The 24,684-nt window shown below is 38.5% G+C and overlaps 1 protein-coding gene across 1 annotated transcript in view; it reads left to right on the top strand.

Moving 5' to 3' along the window:
• The window catches only part of LOC103252816 (WD repeat-containing protein 7-like), a 114,216-nt gene that overhangs the window by 24,784 nt on the left and 64,748 nt on the right, over positions 1–24,684 (top strand). The window contains exon 5 of the mRNA XM_008051410.2: positions 20,059–20,158. Coding sequence (XP_008049601.1) covers positions 20,059–20,158 — 100 coding nt within the window. The remainder of the gene's footprint in view (positions 1–20,058; positions 20,159–24,684) is intronic.

Here is a 24,684-nt window from a genome sequence, read left to right as displayed (position 1 = left end):
TATTGTAGAGATGAGGTCTCGCCAAGTTTCCCAGGCGGGTCTCGAACCCGCGGGCTCAGGTCATCCACTCACCTCAGCCTCCCAAGGCGCAGGATGACAGGCTGAGCCACCGAGCCCGGCTAAAACAGTTTTTGAACTCATCAATTTTGGTGCCTTTTAGTGCTTCTGCTGTTTTTTGTTTCACCTCTTCCACATCGGCAAAACTTTCCCTTTGAAGACACTTTTCATCCTAGAAAACAAAAGAAAGTCACTTGGGGTGAGACTGGGTGGATGGGGAGGGTGGAGCACAGGGGTCATGCCGTTTGGGGGCAAAAATTGCTGAACAGCGAGCGTGGTGTGGACAGGCGACTTGTCAATCACACATCGTGAAATGGACAGATGTGTTAAAAGCGTCTCTTCCCCAAAATTCCCTGAACCTGAATGCAGCTTCTCACAGCAATGCTAGCTGCTACACTGATGCTGATGGATTTCTAGAACACTTGCCTATTAGGGAAGCCTGTACTACAGGGGCCCACTCTCCAGAAAATAATTCCATTTTGGGGGATCCCTCCTTGTATGTATATATGTATGTGCATGTGTATGAAATACATACAGTTTTAATTTTATTTCAAAAACCATGAAAGCAAAAAATAATCATTGTAAGCATAGTATCACCTAGGATAATTTTCTAATAATTTGAAAATAGACTTTATTGTATTAACATAAATACCCTAACTCTTCCTAGAATAGTTTATGTAGCTGTAGATATTTTTCTATAATATATCTAGTAAAGATATAAAAACGACATAATATTAACTGCTATTAATATAAATTTTATAGTCATAGATTTACATATTTCCTAATAATTCACATTTTAGTTCCAGGGATATTATTAATAATATAATGTCATCCATTAACAATACAAGAAAATTACTTAGATTTCACTGCGCTGGGGAGAATATAGCACACATATCCTTCAAAACACAGTTATACAAAATCGTTTTACTGTCAGATTTTTCATCACTGTAACAAATAAGGCTATATTATTATACAGGAGTTAAACGACATCCTTTTTAGCATACACATATATTGGGAACAAGATTATTGCAACACTGAATTAATTTTATGTTTATGAATAGCCAGAGTGAGACGCACAGTAAGGTAAAGTTTAAGAAATGAATTTCTGTAGATTCTCTCCCAGCTTGTTGGCTTGGCTTGACTTTGCCTTCCAGGTGATCTTCAAAAAGACACCACCTGGAAGGAGACTTCCAGGTGATCTTCAAAAAGACACCACCATCCAGCACTCTAGACAATTATTGTTAGAGGCAGAAGTACATAGGGTTCTGAGTAATTTACAGTTAATTGCCTGGAATATAAATAATACATTCTCCTCAGTTAAAAATACCCTAGACACTAACAAAGTAACACTGACTTCTTTCAAGCCTTGGGAGGATAAACATCACTGAAATTTTCTCAGAATTCATTGTTAAAATAATCATTGTAAGCATAGTATCACCTAGGATAAATTTCTAATAATTAAAAAGTAGACTTCATTGTATTAACATAAATACCCTAGATCTTCTTAGAATAGTTTATTTAGCTGTAGATGTTTTTCTATATTATGTCTAGTAAAGTTATAAAAATCACATAATATTAACTGCTGTTAATATAAATTTTATAGCTATAGATTTACATATTTCCTAATAATTCACATTTTAGTGAATTATTAGGAAAAGAATTTGGTAATAAGTAGCTGTATTACGGAACTTGAATCCCTTGGTGAAGTCCCTCACAGGAGACCAGTCAACACTGTACATGCTTGACTCAGTGTATTTCTCTTTCAGTCACTGTAATCAACACAGACTCACTTCAGACTGCACTATTTGATGGAGTAGCACAAAACATGAAAATGTGGAGCTGTAATTTTTGTGTATTCTGTGCAGATGTTACTCAACTGAGAGAAAAGCACTCTAGACCTGCATGTGTGATATGCACTCGCTCCAAAAGGAATACTTGTTACTCATTTGGCAAAAGTATTATTTATGAATGTCAGAATAGATTTAAGCTCTTATAAGCTACTGTCAAAGCTCAAGGTAGAAATGAAAATAAAATACTCCTGCAAATATAGTGTAATCTTTAAGTTTAAGGCTATTTTATTAGGTTCTTGAGGACTGGGAGTGGCCTAATTCATGACAAATAAAGAATTAAGGGATGTTTTAAAAATGAAATTGTAAGTTGATGGGAAACTATGATTGCATTTCAGGATTTAAAAGATTTTAGGAATTTTTCATAACAAAAATTAGATATGCCTCTAGATGTGATTTTTGGTCACTTACGCGTACACAGTCACATTATAAGTTATACGTTATAAGTAGATGGGGAAAGGAACTTTGGCCTTCATTTCTTTCATAAATGCTCTGTAGCAACTTGTAGAGGGCTCTGTGTGGCCAAAGACCACATGCCCCAGAGTGCAGTTATTGTTATTATTGTTGCTAATAATAATCTTCTTGCAGTTATTGTTATTATTGTTGCTAATAATAATCTTGTTGCAGTTTATTCGATGTATAACTAAGAGTGATTTAATTTTTATGCTTTTTAAAGACTTGTCAAATAAATAAATCCACAGATTCAGAAGAAATTCTTGTTGGGCTCTGTCCCAATTTTTAGTTTAGAAAATACGAGCACTCAATATAGGCACTCAATAACTGGTTGAATAATAATACCAGCTGTGCCGCTCCATGTGCTTAGCCCTTAATTTCATCCTAATAAATGGCACCTGTTATTTCACTTAAGCCATGACCTTGCTGCATTATTTTTATATAATTAAAAGTTGTAGGATTTTGAATCTGAAAAGGACCTCTGTTAAGAATTACCTACTCCTGTCCTTTGGTTTACAAACAGGCAAATGGGAGAGCTTGTTTCTGGGCTGACAGTCAGACCAAATGAAACCAGGCTTGACTGAGCAGATCTCACACCTATGTGTTCTGCAGGTAGGACATGCACCACTGCCAGGTGTGCACATGTCAGGAGCACACACAGAGTTGTGCCATCTCATCAGAGAAGGAGACATCCTAATGGGTCTGGGCCCAGGCCTCTTCCTCTCTGCACCCTGCATCCCTTCCTCTCTCACCTCTTCTTGGTTCTTGTTCTTTAGAGAACCCTTCTCTCACTTTCATCCTTGACTTCCCCTTCTCTGTGGCATCTCTTTCTCAGCTTGGAAGCATGCTTTGTTCTCTCTTGTTTAAAAAGCACCTCCTCTGCCTATTGTCCAATCTCTTATCTCCCCTGCTCCAGGAGCAGGAGTCTGCACTCTGTCCGGTTCATCACCTCTCCTGCTCCCTGCCCCATTGGTCTACTGGAGCCTGATTTTTGCCCCTGTTATTTTGTTTCTCTCTCTCTCTCTCTCTGGTCGCAAAGAATTTCTGGTTGCCAAATGCTTTTCAGTCTTTACAGTAGTAGTTCTCAGACTCACTGGTCTCAGGGCCTCATAAAAATTGAAGACCGAGAAGAGTTTTCGTTTATAAAGATTATAGCTATACGTTTTTAGTGTGTTAGAAATAAAAACTGAGCAATTTCAGATGTTTGATGTATTTAAATGAATAATAAATCATTTCGTGTTGATATAAAAATCTTTTTATCACAAATAATTACTTTTCAAAACAAATATTGAGAGAAGTAGTATGGCTTTACTTTATTTACTTAATTTTTTCCCTTTGTTTCAGTAACCTCAGAGGGTGCAAATAGTTCTTGGTCTGGGCTCTAAGTATTCCCACCACCCTCACCTGTGCACATTGTACGTGATAGGTGATTTTCATCCCTCCACCCCTTCCCCCCTCCCCCTTCTGAGTCTCCAGTGTCCTCTAACCCATTCTCTCTGCCTTTACAGATCTTCGTTTAGCCCCCACTTCTAAGTGGGAACGTGTGGTGTTTGGTTTTCTGTTTCTGAGTTAGTTCACTTGGGATGATGTTCTCCAATTCCATCCAAGTTGCTGCAAAAGACATTATTCCATTATTTTTGATTGCTGAAAAATTACCTTGGAAAATGTGTGTATATACGTACACACACTTTCGTGATCCACTGATTGGCTAGTAGAGATTTAGGTTGCTTGCAACTGTGAATTACGCCATGAGGAACATGTGGGTACAGGTGCCTTTTTTATATAATGACCTCTGTTCCTTTGGGTAGATACCTAGTAGTGGGATTGCTGGACCACGTGATAGATCTACTTTTATTTCTTTGAGAAATCTCCATACCAATTTCCATAGAGTTTGTATCAATTTCCACTCCCACCAACAGCATATACGCATTCCCTTTTCTCTACATCCATGCCTGCATTTATTGGTTTTTTCAGTAATAGCCACTCAGACTGGTGTAAGATGGTATCTCATTGTGATTTTGATTTGCCTTCTCCTGAAGATTAGTGATGTTGAGCAGTTTTTCCTATGTTTCTTGACCATTTGTGTGTATATATATATATATATATATATTTTTTTTTTTTTTTTTTTTGATTAGAGTCTCATTCTGTCGCCCAGGCTAGAGTGCAGTGGCACACTTACGGCTACTACAGCCTCAGTCTGCTGGGTTCAGGCAATCCTTCCAAGTAGCTGGAACTACAGACATGCACCACCACATGTTTATGCTAAGTTTTTGCTTTATTGTAGAGACGAGATCTCGCCAGGTTACCTAGACTGGTCTCGAACCCCTGTGCTCAGGCAATCCTCTTGTGTCGGCCTCCCAGAGTGCTGGAATTACAATTGTGAGTGCCACCGTGTCCAGCCATTTGTACATCTTCTTTTGAAGGATGTCATGTTGCTTGCCCAATTTTTTTTTTTTTTTTTTTTTGAGTTGGAGTCTCACTCTGTCGCCCAGACTGGAGTGCAGTGGCCACTCCCAGCCACTGCAGCCTCGACCTGCTGGGCTCCGGCGATCCTTCTGCCTCAGCCTTCCGAGTAGCCGGAATTACAGGCATGTGCTACCACGCCCAGCTGATTTTTTTATTTATTGTAGAGATGAGGTCTCGCTGCCCAGGCGGGTCTCGAACCCGCAGGCTCAGGCAATCCACTCACCTCAGCCTCCCAAAGGTGCGGGATTATAGGCTGAGCCACTGAGCCTGGCTTCTTGCCCAAATTTTAATCAGGTTATTTGCTTTTTTCTTGTAGATTTGTTTGAGTTCTTTATAGATTCTGGATATTAACCTTTCGTCAGATATATAGTTTGTGAATGTCTTCTCCCATTCTATAGGTTGCCTAGTTTCTTATTTCCGTTGCTGTGCAGAAGTTTTTCGTTTAATTAAGTCCCCCTTATTTATTTTTCTTTTAGTTGCATTTGCTTTTGGGGTTTTAGCCATCTTTGCTGGAGTTACCATGTCCAGAGGCCAATGTCCAGAAGAGTTTTTTCTAGGTTTTCTCCTAGGATTTTTATGGTTTGAATTTTTGTATTTGGTGAGAGATAGAAATCAAGTTTTATTTTTCTGCATCTAAATATCCAATTTTCCCACACCATTTATTGAATAGGCTGTCCTTTCCCCAGTGTATTTTTTTTATCTGCTTTGTTGGAGATCAGTTGTTTATAGGTATTTGTGTTTATTTCTGGATTTACGATTCTATTCCATTGGTCTATATGTCTGCTTTTGTACCAGTACCATGCTGTTTTAGTTGCTACAGCCTTGTAGTATAATTTGAAGTCAGGTGATAGGATGCCTCCAGTGTTGTTCTTAGGATTGTTTTGACTGTTCTGGCTCTTTTATGGTTCCTTGTGAGTTTTAGTGTTTTTTGGGGGGTTTTTTAAGTTCTGTAAAGAATTACATTGGAAATTTGATGGAGATTGCATTGAATTTGTAGATTACTTTGGGTAACATGGTCATTTTAATAATGTTGATTCTTCCAATCCATGAGCATGAGATGTTTCTTCATTTGCTTGTATCGTCTGCAATTTCTTTTGTCAGAGTTTTGTGGTTCTCCTTGTAGAGATCTTTTACCTCCTTGGTCAAATATATTTCTAGGTATTTTAGCTTTTTGGCTGCTGTCGTAAATGGAATTGAGTTCTTGATTTGATTCTCAGTTTGGTTGCTATTGGTATATAGCAATGCTACTGATTTGTGTGTTGATGTTATATCCTTAAACTTTATGAAATTTATCAAGGAGTCTTTTGGAGGACTTGAGTCTTTAGGATTCTCTTGGTATAAGTTCATGTCATTGGCATACAGAGAGAGTTTGAGTTCTTCTTTTCCATTTTAGATACCCTTTTATCTCTTTCTCTTACCTGATTCTTCTGGCTAGGACTTCCAGTACTATGTTGAATAGGAATGGTGAAAGTGGGCACCCTTGCCTTGTTCTAGTTCTGAGGGGGAATGTGTTCAGCTTTTCTCCATTTAGGCTGTGGGTTTGTTGTGTGTAGCTTTTATTATTTTGAAGAACTTTCCCTCTATGCCCGTTTTCCTGAGGGTTTTTATCCTGAAGGGGTGCTGGACTTTATGAAAATGTTTTTTCTGTGTCTATTGAAATGATCATATGATTTTTGTTTTTAATTTTGTTTATGTAGTGGATCATGTTTACTTACTTATGTATGTTGAACCTTGGATCTAGAGGATTAAACCTACTTGGTCGTGGTGTATTTTTTTAATGTGCTGTTGAATTTGGTTTGCTAATATTTTGTTGAGGAGTTTTGCGTCTGTGTTTATAAGAGGTATTGGTCTGTAGTTTTCTTTTTTTGTTATGTATTTTCCTGGCTTTGGTATCAGAGTGATACTGACCATATAGAGTGAACTAAGGAGGATTACCTCTTCTTCAATCTTGTGGAATAGCTTCAGTAAAATTGGTACCAGTTCTTTGAAGGTCTCGTAGAATTTAGCTGTGAGTCCATCAGGTCCTGGACTTTTTTTTGTTTGGAGACTTCTAATGACTGTTTAGACTCACTACTCGTCATTGGTCGTTCAGTGTTTCTGTTTCTTCCTGATTAAAAGATTGGGGTTTGTATATTTTCAAGAATTTATCCATTTCCTCTACCTTGTCTAGTTTGTTTACATAGAGGTGTTCGTAATAGGTTTTTTTGACTTTATGTCATATCAATTGTAATGTCTCCATTTTCATTTCTGATTGGGCTAATTTGAATCTCCTCTCTTGGTGGTCTAGCAATTTTGTTTATCTTTTCAAAGAATCAACTTTTGTTTCACTGATCCTTTGTATTTTTTCAATTTCAATTTCATTGAGTTCTGCTCTGATTTTTGTTACTTATTTTCTTCAGTGCAAAGTCAGCACAATGGAAGGGTCAAATAACATATCCATATTTTTATTAAAATAGTTTTGATCTTCTGGACTTCTCATAGGAACATAAGGCCCCAATCAGTCTGCAGATTGCACTTTGAGACCACTTCATTGAAGTCCTTTGTTGTGCTAAATCATAAAACTTTCCTAAAGCTTTTACTTTCTGCATCTCCCCTATCCCAAAGCCATAACTTTTTCTAAGATCCAGCACCTGGGGAGAAAGTAGGCAAGACTTTAGGAAGACCTGGAGTTAGGTTTTCTGTGCCTGAATACAAATCCCGAAACGTGTTCTATTTATTTTAAAGGAACCTTTAACTTAAAGATTCCTGCCTCTCCTGAAGTTCCAGTGCCATTTGCCCCAGAAGGGGACCTCCTTAAAGAACCACAGATGTTTGATGTTCAAGTGCCATGCTACATAATATCTGCCTATCTTGTAGAGGTCACATTGTAGATGACGTTCTGTTAAATGTGCCAGACCTTCATTCTTCAGATGTCATCCTCAGATTCTCTGTGCTCAGAGCACATTAGTCTTTTTCTAATCCTTGTACAGGGCCAAGCTTATTCCTACTGTGGGCCTTTTGTTCTTGCTATTTCCTCTGCCTAAAACGCTCCTCCTCCAGATACTGACATAGCCTGCTTGGTCTCATCATTGAGATCAATTTCCCCTGAATGAATGAATGAATGAATGAAGGAATGGATGACTGCAACAACCCTGTGCCTGCAACGGGGACTCAGAGAGTCTGCTGCTGGAACAGAGGACCAGGGCAAGCACTGCTAGACCTTGTTTCACATTCTCCTCCTTACCTTTGTCACCTTAGCTTTCCCTTCTCAAGTTCATAGTTACCTCTTTCCAGTTCTGAATTTCATCTCATTCTGTTGCTTCCAAAGTTATCCTATAATCTCTTCTCAGCAACCCTAAGCACTGAGTGTTTAACTTGCTTTTGTTTCATTGACGCCAAATTCTCAAAAAATTATAATATATGCAATTCCCAAAAATATAGAATAGATATGAAATCTTTAGATAAATATACCTGTACTGTATATACCTTAAGATATATAAACACTGCATCTCTATACTATATATCTTAAGATATATATATACACACACACACCTACATACTATTTATATATACACTGTATGTATAGTCTGCTTTTTCAAAGATATAAGACTCTAAGTTAGCAATTTTCTACCTTTTTGGTCTTGGGACCCCTTCATTATTGTAAAAATTATTGAGGACCCCAAAGAACATTTGTTTCTATGAGTAATAGCTATCAGTTTTTGCCATATTAAAAATTTAAACTAAATGTTTGAATTTACTTATTTTATTTAAAATAACTCATAAATTTTTAACATAAATAATATTTTTATGAAAAATTATATTTTTCAAAACAAAACAAATTGGAAGAATGGCATTGTTTTATGTTTTCACCCATGTCTTTGATGTCTGGCAAATAGGTATCTGCTGGCTTCTCCTAGCTGCTGCTACCTGTGATATCTCGGGTCATGTCGTATCTTGACTAGAAAACTTAACTGTAATCTGTGAGAAAATGAGAGCAAAAAAGGGGAATTACATCTTAGTGTCAGTATGGAGGCTTGAGAAGAGCACACTGAGCTGTCACTCTGTGGGATACCGTGGAGAGAACAAATTCTAGATGGTGGGAGCTCCTGCCTTTGCACCCCTGGCTGCTCAGCCTGGGTCATGTCCCTGGACTTAATTTCCTCTTCTGTTAAGCTAGGGGACTTCTAGTGCCTACTAACTCTGGTAGCATTCAATTATGAAATATTAAAATGCTATGTACGATAAGTATTTGTGACCAGTTTTCAATATGTGATTGCCAATCATTATCTAATAGCAAATTCTGATACATGCTAAATTTGTAATTCCCAATATAACTATACACACACACACACACACACACACAAATGCTGCAGCTTCTTTGAAGCTTTCCTAAAAAAAATCTTTGAAGTGATTAGCCATCAAATCTAATCCTACATGAGTTTATTTAAGGAAAAGTATTCATTTAATATAGAAAGTAAATGAAATGTTTTAAGAGTAAGGAGTTTCTATTTTTCTTTCTTTTTTTGTTTTTTGAGTTGGAGTCTTACTCTGTCGCCCAGACTGGAGTGCAGTGGCACGCTACCGGCCACCGCAGCCTTGACCTGCAGGGCTCCGGCGATCCTTCCACCTCAGCCTTCCAAGTAGCCAGAACTACAGGCACATACTACCACGCCCGGCTAGTTTTTGATTTATTGTAGAGATGAGGTCTCGCCAAGTTGCCCAGGCGGGTCTCATACCCGCGGGTTCAGGCAATCCACTCGCCTCGGCCTCCCAAAGTGCTGGTATTACAGGCTGAGCCACCGAGCCCGGCCTGGAGTTTCTATTTTCTAATGCTATTTTTGTAACTGATAAAGTTTTGTGAAAAATTAAAGTTTGAGTAGAACCCAAAGGCCATCGTTTTAACATAGTATTATTGTTGTGCTTTTTAAAGCATATCATTGGTGTTACATCCAGACAATAGAATATTATTCAGCACTTTAAAGAAATAAGCTATCAAGTAATGAAAACACATAGAGAATTGATACTACTAACTGAAGGAAGCCTTTCTGAAAAGACTGCATGCTGGCTGATTCCAGTTATGTGACATTCTGGAAAAGGCAAACTATCCAGTCAGCAAAGATTAGGGCAGTGATGGCTGGAGGTGAAGGCGAGGAGGGAGAGAGAATTTTTAGGAGAGTGAAGCAATTCCGTAGATACTATAAGAGTGGATGTGAGTCATTATGCGTTCCTCATGCCCCATAGAATGGACAACACCAGGAGTGAGCACTCATGTAAACTATGGACTTTGGTGATAATGATATGTCAGTGTAAGTTCATCGGTTGTAACAAAGGTACCTCTCTGTGCAGGATGTCGGTAATGGATAGTGGGGGCAACTGTGTGTAAATAAGATGTACTTGACTTGCTGTTTTCCTAATGCTAATTAATTAATAGCCTGTTAATAAATCAGGGAAATGAACTTTCAGAAATTTTGAAATTTGCATATTTGAAATACATACGATTTGCTAGTATAACCTGATAACTACAGCTTCTCTTAGTTTCAGCCTAAACTTGCTAACACAAATAATACAGATTTTGGCTTGAAACACTTCTCCATAGCATTTCAAACAGGCTGAAAATTAAATATTCTTCCTGTTACACAGTGGAATGGAATATTGATGGGAGTCTAGAGTTTTATTTTAACGTGAAGAGCTTTAATACGGAAAGACAGCCATCTGTTGGGGAGGTTTTAGGAGTAGAGAACTGGACTAGAATGAGTTTAGAAGGATTTCTACTTATGAGTATAGGAGTAACATCCGTAATCATTTGTCATCAAAAGCATATTATAAAATGGTACCTTATTTAAAAATTGTACTCAGTGTTAGGAACGAAGCTGCTTTACATCCATTTTTGTAATCCTCATATGGGATAAGGACAAACCACAGGTTTGGAGGAGTTTCTTTAAAAATGAGCTCATGCACTGTTCTAAAGCAGACAGTGTTCATTTCCTTGCTGGATTTTAAGTGCCCATTTAGGGTGAACAGAGCTGATTCAGCTTTCCACTTGAAAAGCAAAATCAATCAGTCTGTCTACATAATAACAAAGTTTAAGAAAAGGTAAACTATCTCTGAAAATACAGACTTTTAACTCTTCTGTCTAGATTACTTTTTTCTATTCAACTCAAAAGCATAACTACTTATTTTACCTTGAAATTTTTGTCTTATGTGTTATAGCTTTAATGTTTTCCCAATGATTACTTTTTATTATTTCGTTCATTTGCATTCTTCTAATACTTAACCAATTTTAAAGGCATACACAATCATTGAAAAGAGAAACACAGATTCTAGAAAAATGGTTAAGAGGTAAAAGGTACCCTTTCTCACTCTCCTTTCCTAGTGCAGGTATCCACCAAACGTGGCACAGGAGATGTCTTTCCAGACTTTTTTCTCATTACATGTATACATGTACAGGCATAAATATTTATCCTCACACATAGTTTTCTATTTCAAAAATGATTTTATTTTATATACCCTTCTACAGCATTGCTAGTTTCTCCTTACATTTCTCTTCTACTAACATCTTTCCCTGGATTGTCACAATTGCTTTAATAACTATATGGTATGCCATAGTTCTAGAATATTTTACTAGAAGCAACTGTCAGTAAGAAATAATTTCATTTAGAAGATACAAGTGAAGGAGTGTTTTAATAAAAAGCACATATTTCTATGTAAGTACTAATATGACTTCCAACAAAGGTCACTTGAAAGATAATCAGTTAACTCCTGCAAAAATATATTATACATTTCATTTTATTTACATATTTATTTTTGAGTCAGAATCTCACTCTGTCGCCCAGGCTGGAGTACATGGCACATTCACAACTACTGCAACCTCAACCTGCTGGCCTCAGGTGATTCTTCCACCTCCACCTTTCAAGTAGCTGGGGCTGCAGGCACACACTACCATGCTCTGCTAATTTTTTTATTTATTGTAGAGACATGGTCTCACCATGTTGTCCGGGCTGGTCTCGAACTCCTGGGCTCAGGCAATCCTCTTGCCTTGGCCTCCCAAAGTGCTGGGATTATAGGTGTGAGCCACCACACCTAGCCCAATATAGCAAATTTTAAACCAGTGCCAATGCTATTAAAACTCATGTGATTTATCCATTTAAAGTAAATTAGAGAAATTTTTATCCTAAGTCCTTAAAAGTTAGTTCCATTTCTACCACTACTAATGTTTCTAATATCTACTGCAAAACCAAAGTAGTTGAGTGATTAAATATATTGTTTAGTTCTGTGCACAGAATGCTTGAGAATTTCTTCATTTTTGGTCATGAAAGATGCAATGAAAAAGAATACACATGATAATTTTTGCAAAGTAATTGTGATTCTTTAGTCAGAGATTCACAATAGCATTGAATTAGTTTTTGTTCAGTGAGAGTCAATTTTATATATGGAAATAAGCACAGATTTTGGAGTCAGAAGGACTTGCCTGTGTGATAAACATCTGCTCATCTAGAACAACTCAGCTGAAGCACTGACAGTTCTCCTTTCTTCCTTCTATGCCCAACTGCAGCTCCCTCCTCTGTGACCCTCCTGTCACAGCACTGAGGCTCTTCTCTGTGTCCTGGACACTTTTCTCATAGCGTTTGTGACAGCTCACTGATTGACTTGTCTCTGCCAAGCCAACTTCAAGGCCCTTGAGGCCAGGGACAGCCTGGCTGGCCTAGAGTAGCACACAGGCCAGACACATGTCAGTGTCTGCTAAATAAATGAATGAATTCTAAAATGCTTCCAGGAATTTTTTTTAGAAAAGTCATCCAAGTGCTTAAAAATTATTTTACTCTGTTAAATCCATTAGATTCATTTTTTAAATTTCTTATTTCTTGAGTAGCTTCTTTTTACTAATTTTGGAATCGGGTACTGGGATTGGCCATTTATATGTTAAAAGCCAATCAACTGAAATATTTTCTTTTCATATTAGTTTTCGATTCTAAACACTGTTTTGAAATAAGTGGATGTTATAATCCATAATGGGCTGAGTAAATAATTAAAATTTCTAATCATTTAATGATTAAGACAATATACTGATTTACCAAAAATTAAAACTATGGAATATCATCATTAAATATCACTGAAGTTCATATCGATTTTTGACTCTTTGAGGAGTATACTTAGTGGATTATATGCTGTTTTAAAGAAAGCACACTTCATTTTTCCAGGGCAGTTTTGGGTTCGCGTAAAACTGAGCAGAGTTCCTGCTAACCATGGTGACATTCAATTCTGGAATATTAAAATGATGATGATGCTGATGGCTGATAATGTTTGCATGTACCTGTGACCATAAGCGCTTACTGTGTGCCAGGCACTCGTCTAAGTACTTTCCTTGCATTAACTCTTGTCAGCCTCTCAACAACCATATGTTTTCATTGTCATTGCTTTCATCTTGCAGTTGAAGACACTGAGCCATAGACAAGTTAAGTAAGCTTACACAATTAGTAAGTGCGGACCCCCACAATAAGAGTCTTGTTTCCCAACCATTAGGCGATACACCCTGGATATGCATAGACTTTTTCCTGCAGAATTTCTGCTCCCTGTACGACCCCGGAAGCATTTTCTGTCTTTCTTTTAGCACCCTGGCTACACTGTGCTTATGATACTTCTTTCAGAAGTAAACTAATTCACTTATTAACCACTCAGCAAAAAATACTTATTAACTGTTTATTGTGCAAACTCTGGGAACCAGTGACTCTCAAGTGGAATTCCCCAGTATCCATTGCCGTTCCAGAATAAGAGACTTTTCATTTGGTTTTTTTAATTAGTGCTGTCCACAGGAAGGAAGCATTTCTAGAAAACATTTACCCACCTTTCCCCCGTATTGTCCCCCAAAAACTAACAACACAGCTCCCCTCCACTTTCATGTTTCTGTATCTTTCAAACATATTAGCAGTATGGAGGCATGGATTCTGGGAGAATGTACAAATGTGTTCTATAAAGTGCCTCTTTCTATACAAAGCTCCCCCCATGATTATAGCTGTGGAATCTCTGAGAGCTTTTGACACCTGCATCTTGGCTGAGTTCCTCACTTGGGCGGTACTTAGAAGAGTTCTTTGGCATCTCGTACTGTCTAGCCATGGGGATTGGGGAAGTTGGTTGTTCCTTCTTGTGGTCAGCGTGACCTGTACTTTGCTCCACTACCAAAATCCTGTCTTTCTTTCCTGCAGAATCAGCTTGCCTGTGTTTTGGGCTCAAACATTTTCCCATGGTTTATTTGGAACACTCTTGGACATTTCCCTCCCCATCCAATATGCACGGTGAATGAAGGGATGTAATGTGTTGTTGATTCGATTCTAAGTGATTTTTCTTTATATTAATGAAACCCGTATCCTGCAGGAAGTAGTCAAGTGAATCAATCTGCAAAGTCATTTCTTGCCTGCTAAAAATTTGATATAGTTTTTTCCTCCTGTTGGCAAAAAGTATGAAGTTTGCTCATTCCAAGTGGGGACACTCTTTTAGTCGTGAATACTCGTAGTGAGACTTGAAGGCAATTTGGCGCTGCCTATCAAAATTTAAAATGTGTGTATGCTTTAACCCATCTTTGGTGAATTTATCCTACAAAATTGCCAGGTGTACAGGGATCAAGGGACAGTATAACCTAAATGCCCACCAGAAAAGGAATGATCAAATAACGGAGTGAACACACATGGAAATACAGTGCAGGTGTGAGAAAGAATAACACAGAGCAAGAGTGACGTGAGCATCCCAGAAATTATGAGGAGAAGAAAACTAAACTGCAGAATAATATGTGTAACCCATATACTGTGTTTGCGTTAAAGGTTAGAAAAAACTCTCAGAAGATCCACTAAATTGTGAACAGTATTTCCTCTTGGTGGGATAGGGATATGAGAGGGAAGACTTTACTGTAACTGTGGTGGTGTTTTTTGAGTTTTGAACTAGTACATATTGCCTTGATACTTTCTTAAGAAAACAGAGTCAAAAGTTTGTGAACCATTTTAAGTCATTGTTAACCATTTCTAAAAGCAACTTGGTAAGAATTGCTCGTAATACCACGGTTACTTATAAAAATCTATACACACATACTTAAGACACTGCCAGATATATAGTACTCAATCAATGTTAGCTGCAGGTAGTAGTAGTTGTAATTAGTGATTTATATATTATTTGGGGGGAAAGACAGATATATTCCATCTATTCTGTTCTGACTGCCCTTAGACTGAAGGTGATTTCATGTTAATCTGGAGGTTAGTTTTGGGTTAATTGGACAGTGTTTCTTGTTGCATTCTAATGTTCAAGGATATGATACAGAGTAGTAACTTAACATTCTGAGATCACGGCAGATTACCAAAGCCATAGTTAAGGTGTTTTTTATGGGTTTCTTTCTTTCTCCCAAGTCATAGTTCAGCTGAGAGTTGGATGTTTCCTTTTTCCTATCTTTTTTTAAATGACTTTTAAATTTCATAATGTTTTCTCTTATTTAAGGACTTTGTTAATAAAGATCTTTGTTAAAGTTCATCAATTCAAGGAAAACTACAAAGAGAGAGTGCCAAAACTGTTTAGAGACTGTCAGGTACTAGGTGCTTGGCAAACTCCCAAGCAAAGTGGTTTGATTAACAGTGATTTGCAGCAAAGGAGACTCAGTCCACTCAGTTTCCAGTCATAAAGCACCCATTTGTGGGGTATAGTCACCCTGATGTGAGTTGCACCTCAATAGTTGAAGTCATATATATGGCTTTGGAGAAATGAATTTGTATCACTTCTCCCCAGTAACTTGTCCTAGTAGTATTTAATAATGATTGATAAGTGATATTTGAAAAAATATGTCTTGTGTGATGATACCATTTTCATTGAAATGTGTGCACTGATATCAATATTTGGCAAATTCTTGGAATCATTTTTATTGCCAGGAGTTGTTATCAGAAATATATTTTATTGTATATATTATTATTTAGACTACTTATATTTGCCTTCTTGAATTGCAGCCCATGCAATCTTTTCTAGTTCTCTAAGATATAATGAAATATTTTTTATTATGTAACTGTTGGTCTTATGTCAATGTACCCAGACTTCAGGAGTCTTTACAGACAACTTCTTATAACTCTACAATTGTTTGTCTCAATTGAAAATACATTTTTAGGCCGGGCTTGGTGGCTCAGCCTGTAATCCCGTGCCTTTGGGAGGCTGAGGTGAGTGGATTGCCTGAGCCCGCAGGTTCGAGAGCCGCCTGGGCAGGCAAGACCTCTCTACAATAAATCAAAAAATCAGCCGGGCGTGGTAACGCGCGCCTGTAATTCCGGCTACTCGGAAGGCTGAGGCGGAAGGATCGCCGGAGCCCAGCGGGTCGAGGCTGCGGTGGCCGGGAGCGGCCACTGCACTCCATTCTGGGCGACAGAGTGAGACTCCAACTCAAAAAAAAAAAGAAAATACATTTTTAAAAGGATCATGAGACAGCTCATTTCTTGATTTATGCTTTTTTGGGGGACACTTTTTGTTTACTTTCTTATTCATCTCAGTTTTCATGTTAGACCACATAAAATATTCACAGTTCTTAAAAATCCGTGTTTAACATAGTTTACATACTGGTGAGTGAAGGCTAAGTATAGTGTTTTGAACTCTTAGTGCATTAAACTTCTTATTGTTGCAACCTGCTTGCTTGAGCCATATCTATGTATTCCTGCGTCAATAAAAGACAAAGTCCCTGTTGGTGAAAATGAGCAATAAACAAAAATTATTGTTTAATATTTTAATGGTGCTGCATATAATAAAGAAAAAATAGGATGTTGGGTAAAATGAAATGCATTAACCAGGGAGGCCCCAAAAGTCCTCTTGATTTATCAGGGTAACTTTGAAACAGAGACCTAAATGCAGGGAGACACAAGCAGTGGAGATGGCTGGCTGATGAGGGAGGGAGCAGCAAAGTTCAAAGCCCGGGGTGGGGGGGAGCCCTCTTAGCTATTCAGGAAGGTGCGAGGAACCCACTGTGACTAGACCGAGTGAACACAGGGGAGAGGTGTCCAGACCTTAAGAAAGGTTGTGAACAGGAGAAGTGATGTGATTATGGTTGAAGGAAGCACCCTGGCTGCACGTGACCAGTAACGAAAGCATGGAAATCAGTGCCTTTAAACTTTTTGGATGGTGACCACCTTAGCACTAGCAAGAAAGGCGTTTTACATCATCACCCAGTTCCACTTTGTCCTCCTGTCACTCACTTGAATGGTAATGTTTTCTCTCACTTAACAGAGTTTCCTTGTGGTCTACCTAGCAGAGGAGAACGATTGTTCTAACGTGACTATGACAACAGGGTTCTTGCCAGGTTGTTGCCCAAGAAATGCTACCCAAGTGACATGTCATCAACAAAGTGAACTGAGATACCATTTCCAGAAGGCTCAGCACACATGAACCCTATCTCTGAGACTTTAAAATTTTAGAGAAATTTTCATCCCCATGAAAAGCCTGGTTGCGCAGGATCTGCTCAAAGTTAGAAAAGTGCAACGTAAAACTCTGTAAGGGGCCCTCCTCTTCAATCCGTGGTCATTTTGGGGCGGGGGGCAAGGAAAGCATACCTCACCATCTTTCATCCTGACCGACCTCAAATGGAGAACTGACTCCAGGAAAAACGTCTCGTGGTGTGGCAGGCTCTGGAAGCCTCAGCAGGGCTTGGCTCACTGCAGCTCTTCCCGGAGTGGATACTTGGGAAAGGACCGTGTACAAACCAGTTTTCTTCTGTTTCGAGAGCCACTGCGAAGGCATAAAGAGGTTCACAAGAAATCCGAAGATAAAAACATGCCATAAGACCTTCAGTACCCAGAATTCCTTAAGATATTGTTTAGAAGTATTAGTCTAGTAGTAAATTGCAAGGAATGAAAGATGCAGACCTATAATATATGGTCCTTTCAGACAGAGTAAAGATTTGATTCCAAGAATAGATTTGATCTTTTTTTCTTCCATAAATAATGGTGTTTGCAGATGATATAGAAGGATGAGGTGGACATCCAGAGCATAGCAAATGGACAATGTAGCAAAAACTCTTTAGATTCGAGTTTCACTAAGTCGGATTTGCCAACACATATATTTTACCAGTGTTTTGTTTTGAAGAGGGTTATTTTGAAGGTAATTATATTTTTTTCCAGAAGAATTTTGACAATAAAGTTGTTAAATGTGTGCAAATAATAGGTAAAACAAAATATTACTGCAGGTTTTATTTTCCCGTGGCTATTACTGCACAGAATAAATATTTGTAAGAACATTTGTTAGATATTGTATTCTGTTACTCTAATAGGACATAAATTATATGTGGGTATATGTGTATGGATATAGATGTAGATATAGGCATAGATATGGAGATAGTGATGGTCAACACTTAGACCACTGTAATTATTAAATAACAAAACAGTGAATGTTGTTAAACTCTTCTAAATCATTTTCATTTTCAAGTGTAAGAATGCTAGGTCCTCTCCCTCTATTGAAGTAGAGTGATATAGTGCTTTAGACAGGGAAAGCTTCGGGAAACTTAACTTTTTACTAACCAATTAGTGGGGGGAGTTTCATATGTTTCAGGAACTCTCTGTGCCCTTCCTTGCCTCAGACCAGCATACAAAGAGGACAACAACATTCTTGAACACAGCAAAACCACCTAGCGGGACATTCTAAAGTAGTTCAGTCCATGTTATTAAAAGTGAAGCATTAATCTTCCACTAAAGGGGATGAGATTGGTCACTGGGTGATGCTTAGGGATGGGACAAAAATATTCTTTAATCTATTACTTGGTAATAAGTAGCAAACAAAAAGTTTTAAAATTTAATGGTTTGTTTTCCAAATTTATGAAAAATGTATGAATGTCATAGTGGCATTTTGCTAATGTCAAAATGCCTTCATTAGAAGGTCCCTGGTTTCAGAACGCTCCCATATTCAAACATCTTGTGCCTTTTAGCCTCTCTTACTAAAAGTAGGAAATTCAGAAATGCTGCCCCACGCCTTGGAGTTTTTTTACTCTGTATCTACCTTAGAATGGATCCAGAATCCTCATAAACATTTAGTGTAAGCCGCTTGTTCACCTGGGGAGCTCACACTGAGACAAAGGACTAGGGAATGGGAAGATATATGCAAAACTCTTGGCAGATGGAAAAGCAATCTTTTTTTTTTGAGTTGGAGTCTCACTCTGTCGCCCAGACTGGAGTGCAGTGGCCGCTCCCAGCCACCACAGCCTCGACCTGCTGAGCTCTGGCGATCTTTCCACCATAGTCTTCCAAGTAGCTGGAACTACAGACGCCCGGCTGATTTTTTATTTATTTGAGGTCTCGCCAAGTTGCCCAGGCAGGTCTCGAACCCGCGGGCTCAGGCAATCCGCTCACCTCGACCTCCCAAAGCACAGGATTACAGGCTGAGCCACCGAGCCCGGCTTGTAAAAGCAATCTTAATTATACTTGTAATAATTTTTGTTCTTATCTTCAGTCCCTAGCCATATGGACATGAAACTAGTATGACAAAGCATAGATCGAGAATTCAAATACCTAATCCAGTATGAAAATTAATCTAGAAAAAGGAAAAACAATAAATCAACTTCTTATAACCTTTAGGCCATCCTCCCTAAATCCTAATTTTATGCAGTGCAAAATAAGTACCAAATGTGCTTCTTCATACTATCTGTAGCCACAGCTAGCATTTAGGTGAACTGGTAGATATGAAGAAGAATCAAGAGAATTTTCGGGATAACTTTTTTCTGGTAGACAGCTTTGTAATTTCATTCTAAATGACTGATATAAATGTAAGCATAAAATTTATGTAGCCTTTTTATGATTGTTCTGCTAGAACGTATATTTCACTCTTTAATACTGTAATAAACCATGAGAACATAATTAGATTGAATAGCCTTTTCATGTTTTCCATTTCTGTTCAAATAGAACTATTTGCATAATAGTCACTGTAGCAAAACTCAATTTTCACATTTAACCTTTCTATATTTGGCCCTTATTTTTTGCTTCAAAAGTTCAAGGGTGTTTGTGATTGTAAGTCGCTTTCTATTGAAAATAATTATGAGGCCTAAGTGATATTCTGTGTCGTTTTTCTTTCAGCTGATTTTTAAGAATTACTAAAATGAAACACTTTTGAAAAATCTTGGGATATGAGAATTTATAGATCTCTTTATGGAGAAACATTACCAGAGCTGGCTTTAACATGTGAAGCGTGTTGCTGTCCACGTCCACGTGCAGGTCATCTCACCTGGCTTTTTGTTTTTGTTGTTGTTGTTAAATGTTCCATTCAGGTTCTACATGGTCAGCTATTATGAGCGGAATCACAGAATCGCAGTTGGAGCTCGCCATGGTTCAGTGGCCCTGTATGACATCCGGACTGGAAAATGTCAGGTAAATAAATCATTGTGACTTCCTCTCCATAAAGTGTGGAAGTTATTGAAAGGAGAGAGAGGCTAGCACTTCACCAGTTGACATGCTGAGCTGCTGGAACATTATGGATAATGCTAAAGGGATCAATAGTTTAATGAAGGACTCAAAGAATATAGAACCCTACTGTCTTTATTCCCTGGGACTGAAGGGAGGCCGCAGATGAGTTCATAATGGAGCCCAGAGGAAGGTGGCACTGCTCACAGACTGCTTTGCAATACATCTTTCCTGTTTTAAACAAAGTTTTCTGATTCTCTTACTTGTTTTTGCCACGTGTTTGACGGAAAGTTTGATGATGCATTATAATGATGTGATGTTTGAACAAAAATTAATTTTCTAAATGAAATGGGATATTGTAAGACAGTAATGAAATTGTAAGACAGTAATCTAATCAGAGTTCATGAAAAGAAGAATGCACAAGAGCATTTAGTATAGCTTTCTAAAAAGGGAATTGATGCTGTATTTGAAATAATATTACTTTTTATGCTTTTATAGCACTTTGCTTCTTGGTTTTGATCTTGATTTTGATCTCTCAAAGTATACCACTTGGGTAGACAGGGCAAGTCTAGCGCCACTTTAGATATAAAGGAATTGAAGCTCAGAGCTTAGCTTTAAATCACTTTATCCCAGAGTCACATTGTTAATGACAAAACTAGGTTCCCCATGATCACAGTAAATTTATAGTGTTTACTGATAAATAGTTCCAAATCATAACATCTTAGTTTCTTTTCTTTCCCTCCCTCCTTCCTTCCTTCATCTACCAGCTCTAAGAAGTCTTTTTTTTTTTCCGTCTTTATTTCACTTTAAAGACATAAGGTACAAGTCAGGATTAGGTACATAAATGGTCTACATACAGGTGAAATTTGGAGTTGGACCTCCCTCTGACCCTCACTTCCCCTGGTGTAGGATCAGGTACCCTTAGTGATGCTACCGGCCCACCCCCCACCCCCCACAGTGCTCTGCTGCTGCCAATCCCTCTCCTGTAGTATTGTGGTTAATGTTCAAAATCCACTTATGAGTGAGGACATGTGGTATTTCGTTCTTTGTTTTTGTGATAGATCACCGAGTGTGACAGAGACTCTAAATCCATCCAAGTTGCTGCGAAGTCCATATGTTTTTCCTTCTTTATGACTGTGTAAAATTCCATTGTGTATGTGGACCACATTTTCTTCATCCACTTTCGATGGGCAGGATTGTCGGTTCCATATTTTTGCTGCTGTGAATAGGGCTGCAGTAAACATGCATGTGCAGGTATCTTGTTTGTATAATGATTTTTGTACTTCCGGGTATATTCCTAGAAGGGGGATTGCTGGGTTATATGGAAAGTCAATTTCTAAATCTTTTAAAAATCACCACACTGTTTTCCACAGAGGATGTTCTAGTTTATACGCCCACCAACAGTGTAGAGACGTTCTCTTTTCTCTGCATCCTTATCAGCATCTGTTGTTTTTTTTATTTATTAATGATGGCCATTCGTACTGGAGTTAGGTGGTATCTCAGTGTGGTTTTGATTTGCATTTCTCTGATGATTAGTGAGGCTGAGCATTTTTTCATGTTCTGTTGGCTGTTTGTATGTCTTTTGAGAAGTGTCTATTCATGTCCTTTGACCACTTTTTAATAGGACTGTTTGTTTTTTTTCCTTTATGCTCGTTTAAGTTCCTTGTAGATCCTAGAGGTTAAGCCTTTGTCAGATATACAGTTAGCAAATATTTTTTCCCATTCCATGGGTTGTTTCCCTGCTCTCTTGATGGTTTCTTTTGCTTTACAAAAGCTTTTCAGTTTGATGAGGTCCCACTTGTCGGTCTTATCTTTTATGGCATATGTTTTTGGGGTTATGATCAAGAATTGGTTGTCTATTTCAGTGTGCATAAGGGTATCTCCTGCATTTTCTAAGATTCTTATGGTTTGGGGATTTACGTTTAGGCCTTTGATCCATTGTAGCATTTATTAATGAAGATATTTCAGCCTTATTATCATATTAGGAATTTCCCGAAGGATATGAAGAAATTCATAAGGATATGGCTAAAATTTTACACTGCCTCTTAACTTTAACAAGCTATTAATTAATTCTCTAAAAGCTTGCCAAGCTTTTCCCATGAAATAGTTCTAAGAGGTGATAACAGGTGTTGGGGTTAAAGTTCCAGAGATCAGACAACTTTAGGGGACACTTGGTTTTTTTGTCCAGCTTTCCAAATGGATGTGTATGCTTGTATGCTTTGTGTGTGTGTGTGTGTGTGTGTGTGTGTGTGTGTTTTATAGAGATGTGGGGTTCCGGTGAGTGTTAACTATCTAGGCAGGCTGCATGCAGGTGAAGTCTGGGCTTCCAACTGGCCCTCGTTCTCCTGGTAGTGGACGTGGTACCCTTTGTGTTGTCACATGCCCGTCCACCCTTCCCCTTCCCTCCCTCCCTCCCCTATCAGTGCCCAAAGCACATTTCTTTTATGCAGGCCTTCTCAGTGTCTCCAATGTATAAGCGTATATTGTGCATTTCCTGGGAGTACAGAGAGTGTACGTTATTTGCTGTATTTATTTAACTGTTGAATTTTGTCTGTGTGTGCGATTTTTTTTTAAGACATCAACGCCCCAATTCTTCTACTCTGGGCTGTCATTGAGAGCAATGAAACCACTCTGAATAGTTGTTTAAAAACTAACTTACATATTGTTTATAATAGCTCTCATTAGAGAGACAGATTCTTCAAATAGCATTTTCAGATTCTCTTTTGTTAAGACAGTTTTTAAAAATTGGATTATATTGTTGCTACCAGACTTGAGCAAAATAAAGCCCGAACATCTGCAAGGAAAAGAATGAGACCACCTTGTAAGCTTCTTTAAAAATGAAGTGGGGAAATCACAGCAAGGACTCTGTTCTCAAACACGCTGAGACAACTCCAGGATGAGTGAGGACAGGACAGCAGTGAAGATTCATGAGAGCACCGCGATGTCCTGAGGGGCTCTTTTCTTTCTTTTCTTTCTTTTTCTTTTTCTTTTTCTTTTTCTTTTTCTTTTCTTTTCTTTTCTTTTCTCTTTTCTTTTCTTTTCTTTTCTTTTCTTTTCTTTTCTTTTCTTTTCTCTTCTCTTCTTTTCTTAGTTGGAGTCTCACTCTGTCACCCAGACTGGAATACAGTGGCTGCTCCCAGCCACCACAGCCTCGACCTGCTGGGCTCCGGCGATCCTTCCGCCTCAGCCTTTCAAGTAGCTGGAATTACAGGCGGACGCTACCACGCCCGGCTCATTTTTGATTTATTGTAGAGATGAGGTCTCGCCAAGCTGCCCAGGCAGGTCTCGAACCCATGGGCCCAGGCAATCGACTCACCTCGGCCTCCCAAAGCACTGGGATGACAGGCTGAGCCACCGAGCCCAGCTTGGGCACATTTCTTTTCATCTTTCTTCCTAAAAAGTGGTCTCAGTCAAGATCTTGGTAACATGTAAATAATAATAATAACATTTTGAATATCTTGTTCTTTTTTTTTTTTTGAGTTGGAGTCTCACTCCGTTGCCCAGGCCGGAGTGCAGTGGCACACTCACGGCCACCCCAGCGTCAACCTGCTGGGCTCTGGTGATCCTTCCACCTCAGCCTTCCAAGTAGCCAGAACTACAGGCGTGCTACTATGCCTGGCTAAATTTTTTGATTTATTGTGGAGACGCGGTCTCGCCAAGTTGCCCGGGTGGGTCTCACACCCGTGGGCTCAGGCAATCCACTGGCCTCAACCTTCCAAAGTGCTGGGATTACAGGCTGAGCCACTGAGCCCAGCTGAGTATCTTATTCTTTTCCATTAAATTACTTGATACATCTATCAAAGACTTAACAGGAATATATAATGCCATTCATATACCATTTTATTTTCTTTACATTATTTTAGTACATTTAGACACTTTAGTGTCCCTGTAATTTTTTTCTACCTCATTTTCTTGATTTTGATACCCATATCATTAACGTCATTTGGTTGAATGAACTTTACCTTCCGGTTCTGTATGAACAGGAAGGTTACCCTTTCCTTTCATCATTCAGAACAAGAAAACAAAGCTCAATCTCCAAAATCAATGTTTACTTTTGCCATTCACTAGTTATACGCAATGGCAATGAACTCTTAAGCGAGTCTCTTAATTCTTTAGCTTTATAAGCATTTCAAATAAAGGAGTCAACAGCTGAAACAGAACATACAAGTTTAGGCTACATGTTTAGAAATGATCTTTTATAGTATAAGGTGAATCAAAGGATCATTTTGAACTGAGAATGCAGTAAAACATCTCTTTAAAGAATCTGTTGGTGGCCAGACTCAGTGACGTAGCCTGTAATCCCAGCACTTTGGGAAGTCGAGGCAAGTGGTTTGCTGGAGCCTGCAGGTTCAAGACCCACCCAGGTAATGTGGCAAGACCTTCTCTACAATTAATGAAAAATAAGTTGAGCATGGTAGCATGTGGCTGTCGTTCCGGCTACTTGGAAGGCTGAGGTGGAGGGATCGCTGGAGCCCAGCAGGTCGAGGCTGCGG

Source organism: Carlito syrichta, unplaced genomic scaffold (assembly GCF_000164805.1).
Source record: "Carlito syrichta isolate Samal-C Ts95f unplaced genomic scaffold, Tarsius_syrichta-2.0.1 Scaffold171509, whole genome shotgun sequence".
NCBI lineage: Eukaryota > Metazoa > Chordata > Mammalia > Primates > Tarsiidae > Carlito > Carlito syrichta.
The sequence above is the reverse complement of the archived record's forward strand: the minus strand, read 5'-3'. Positions and strand labels throughout refer to the sequence as shown.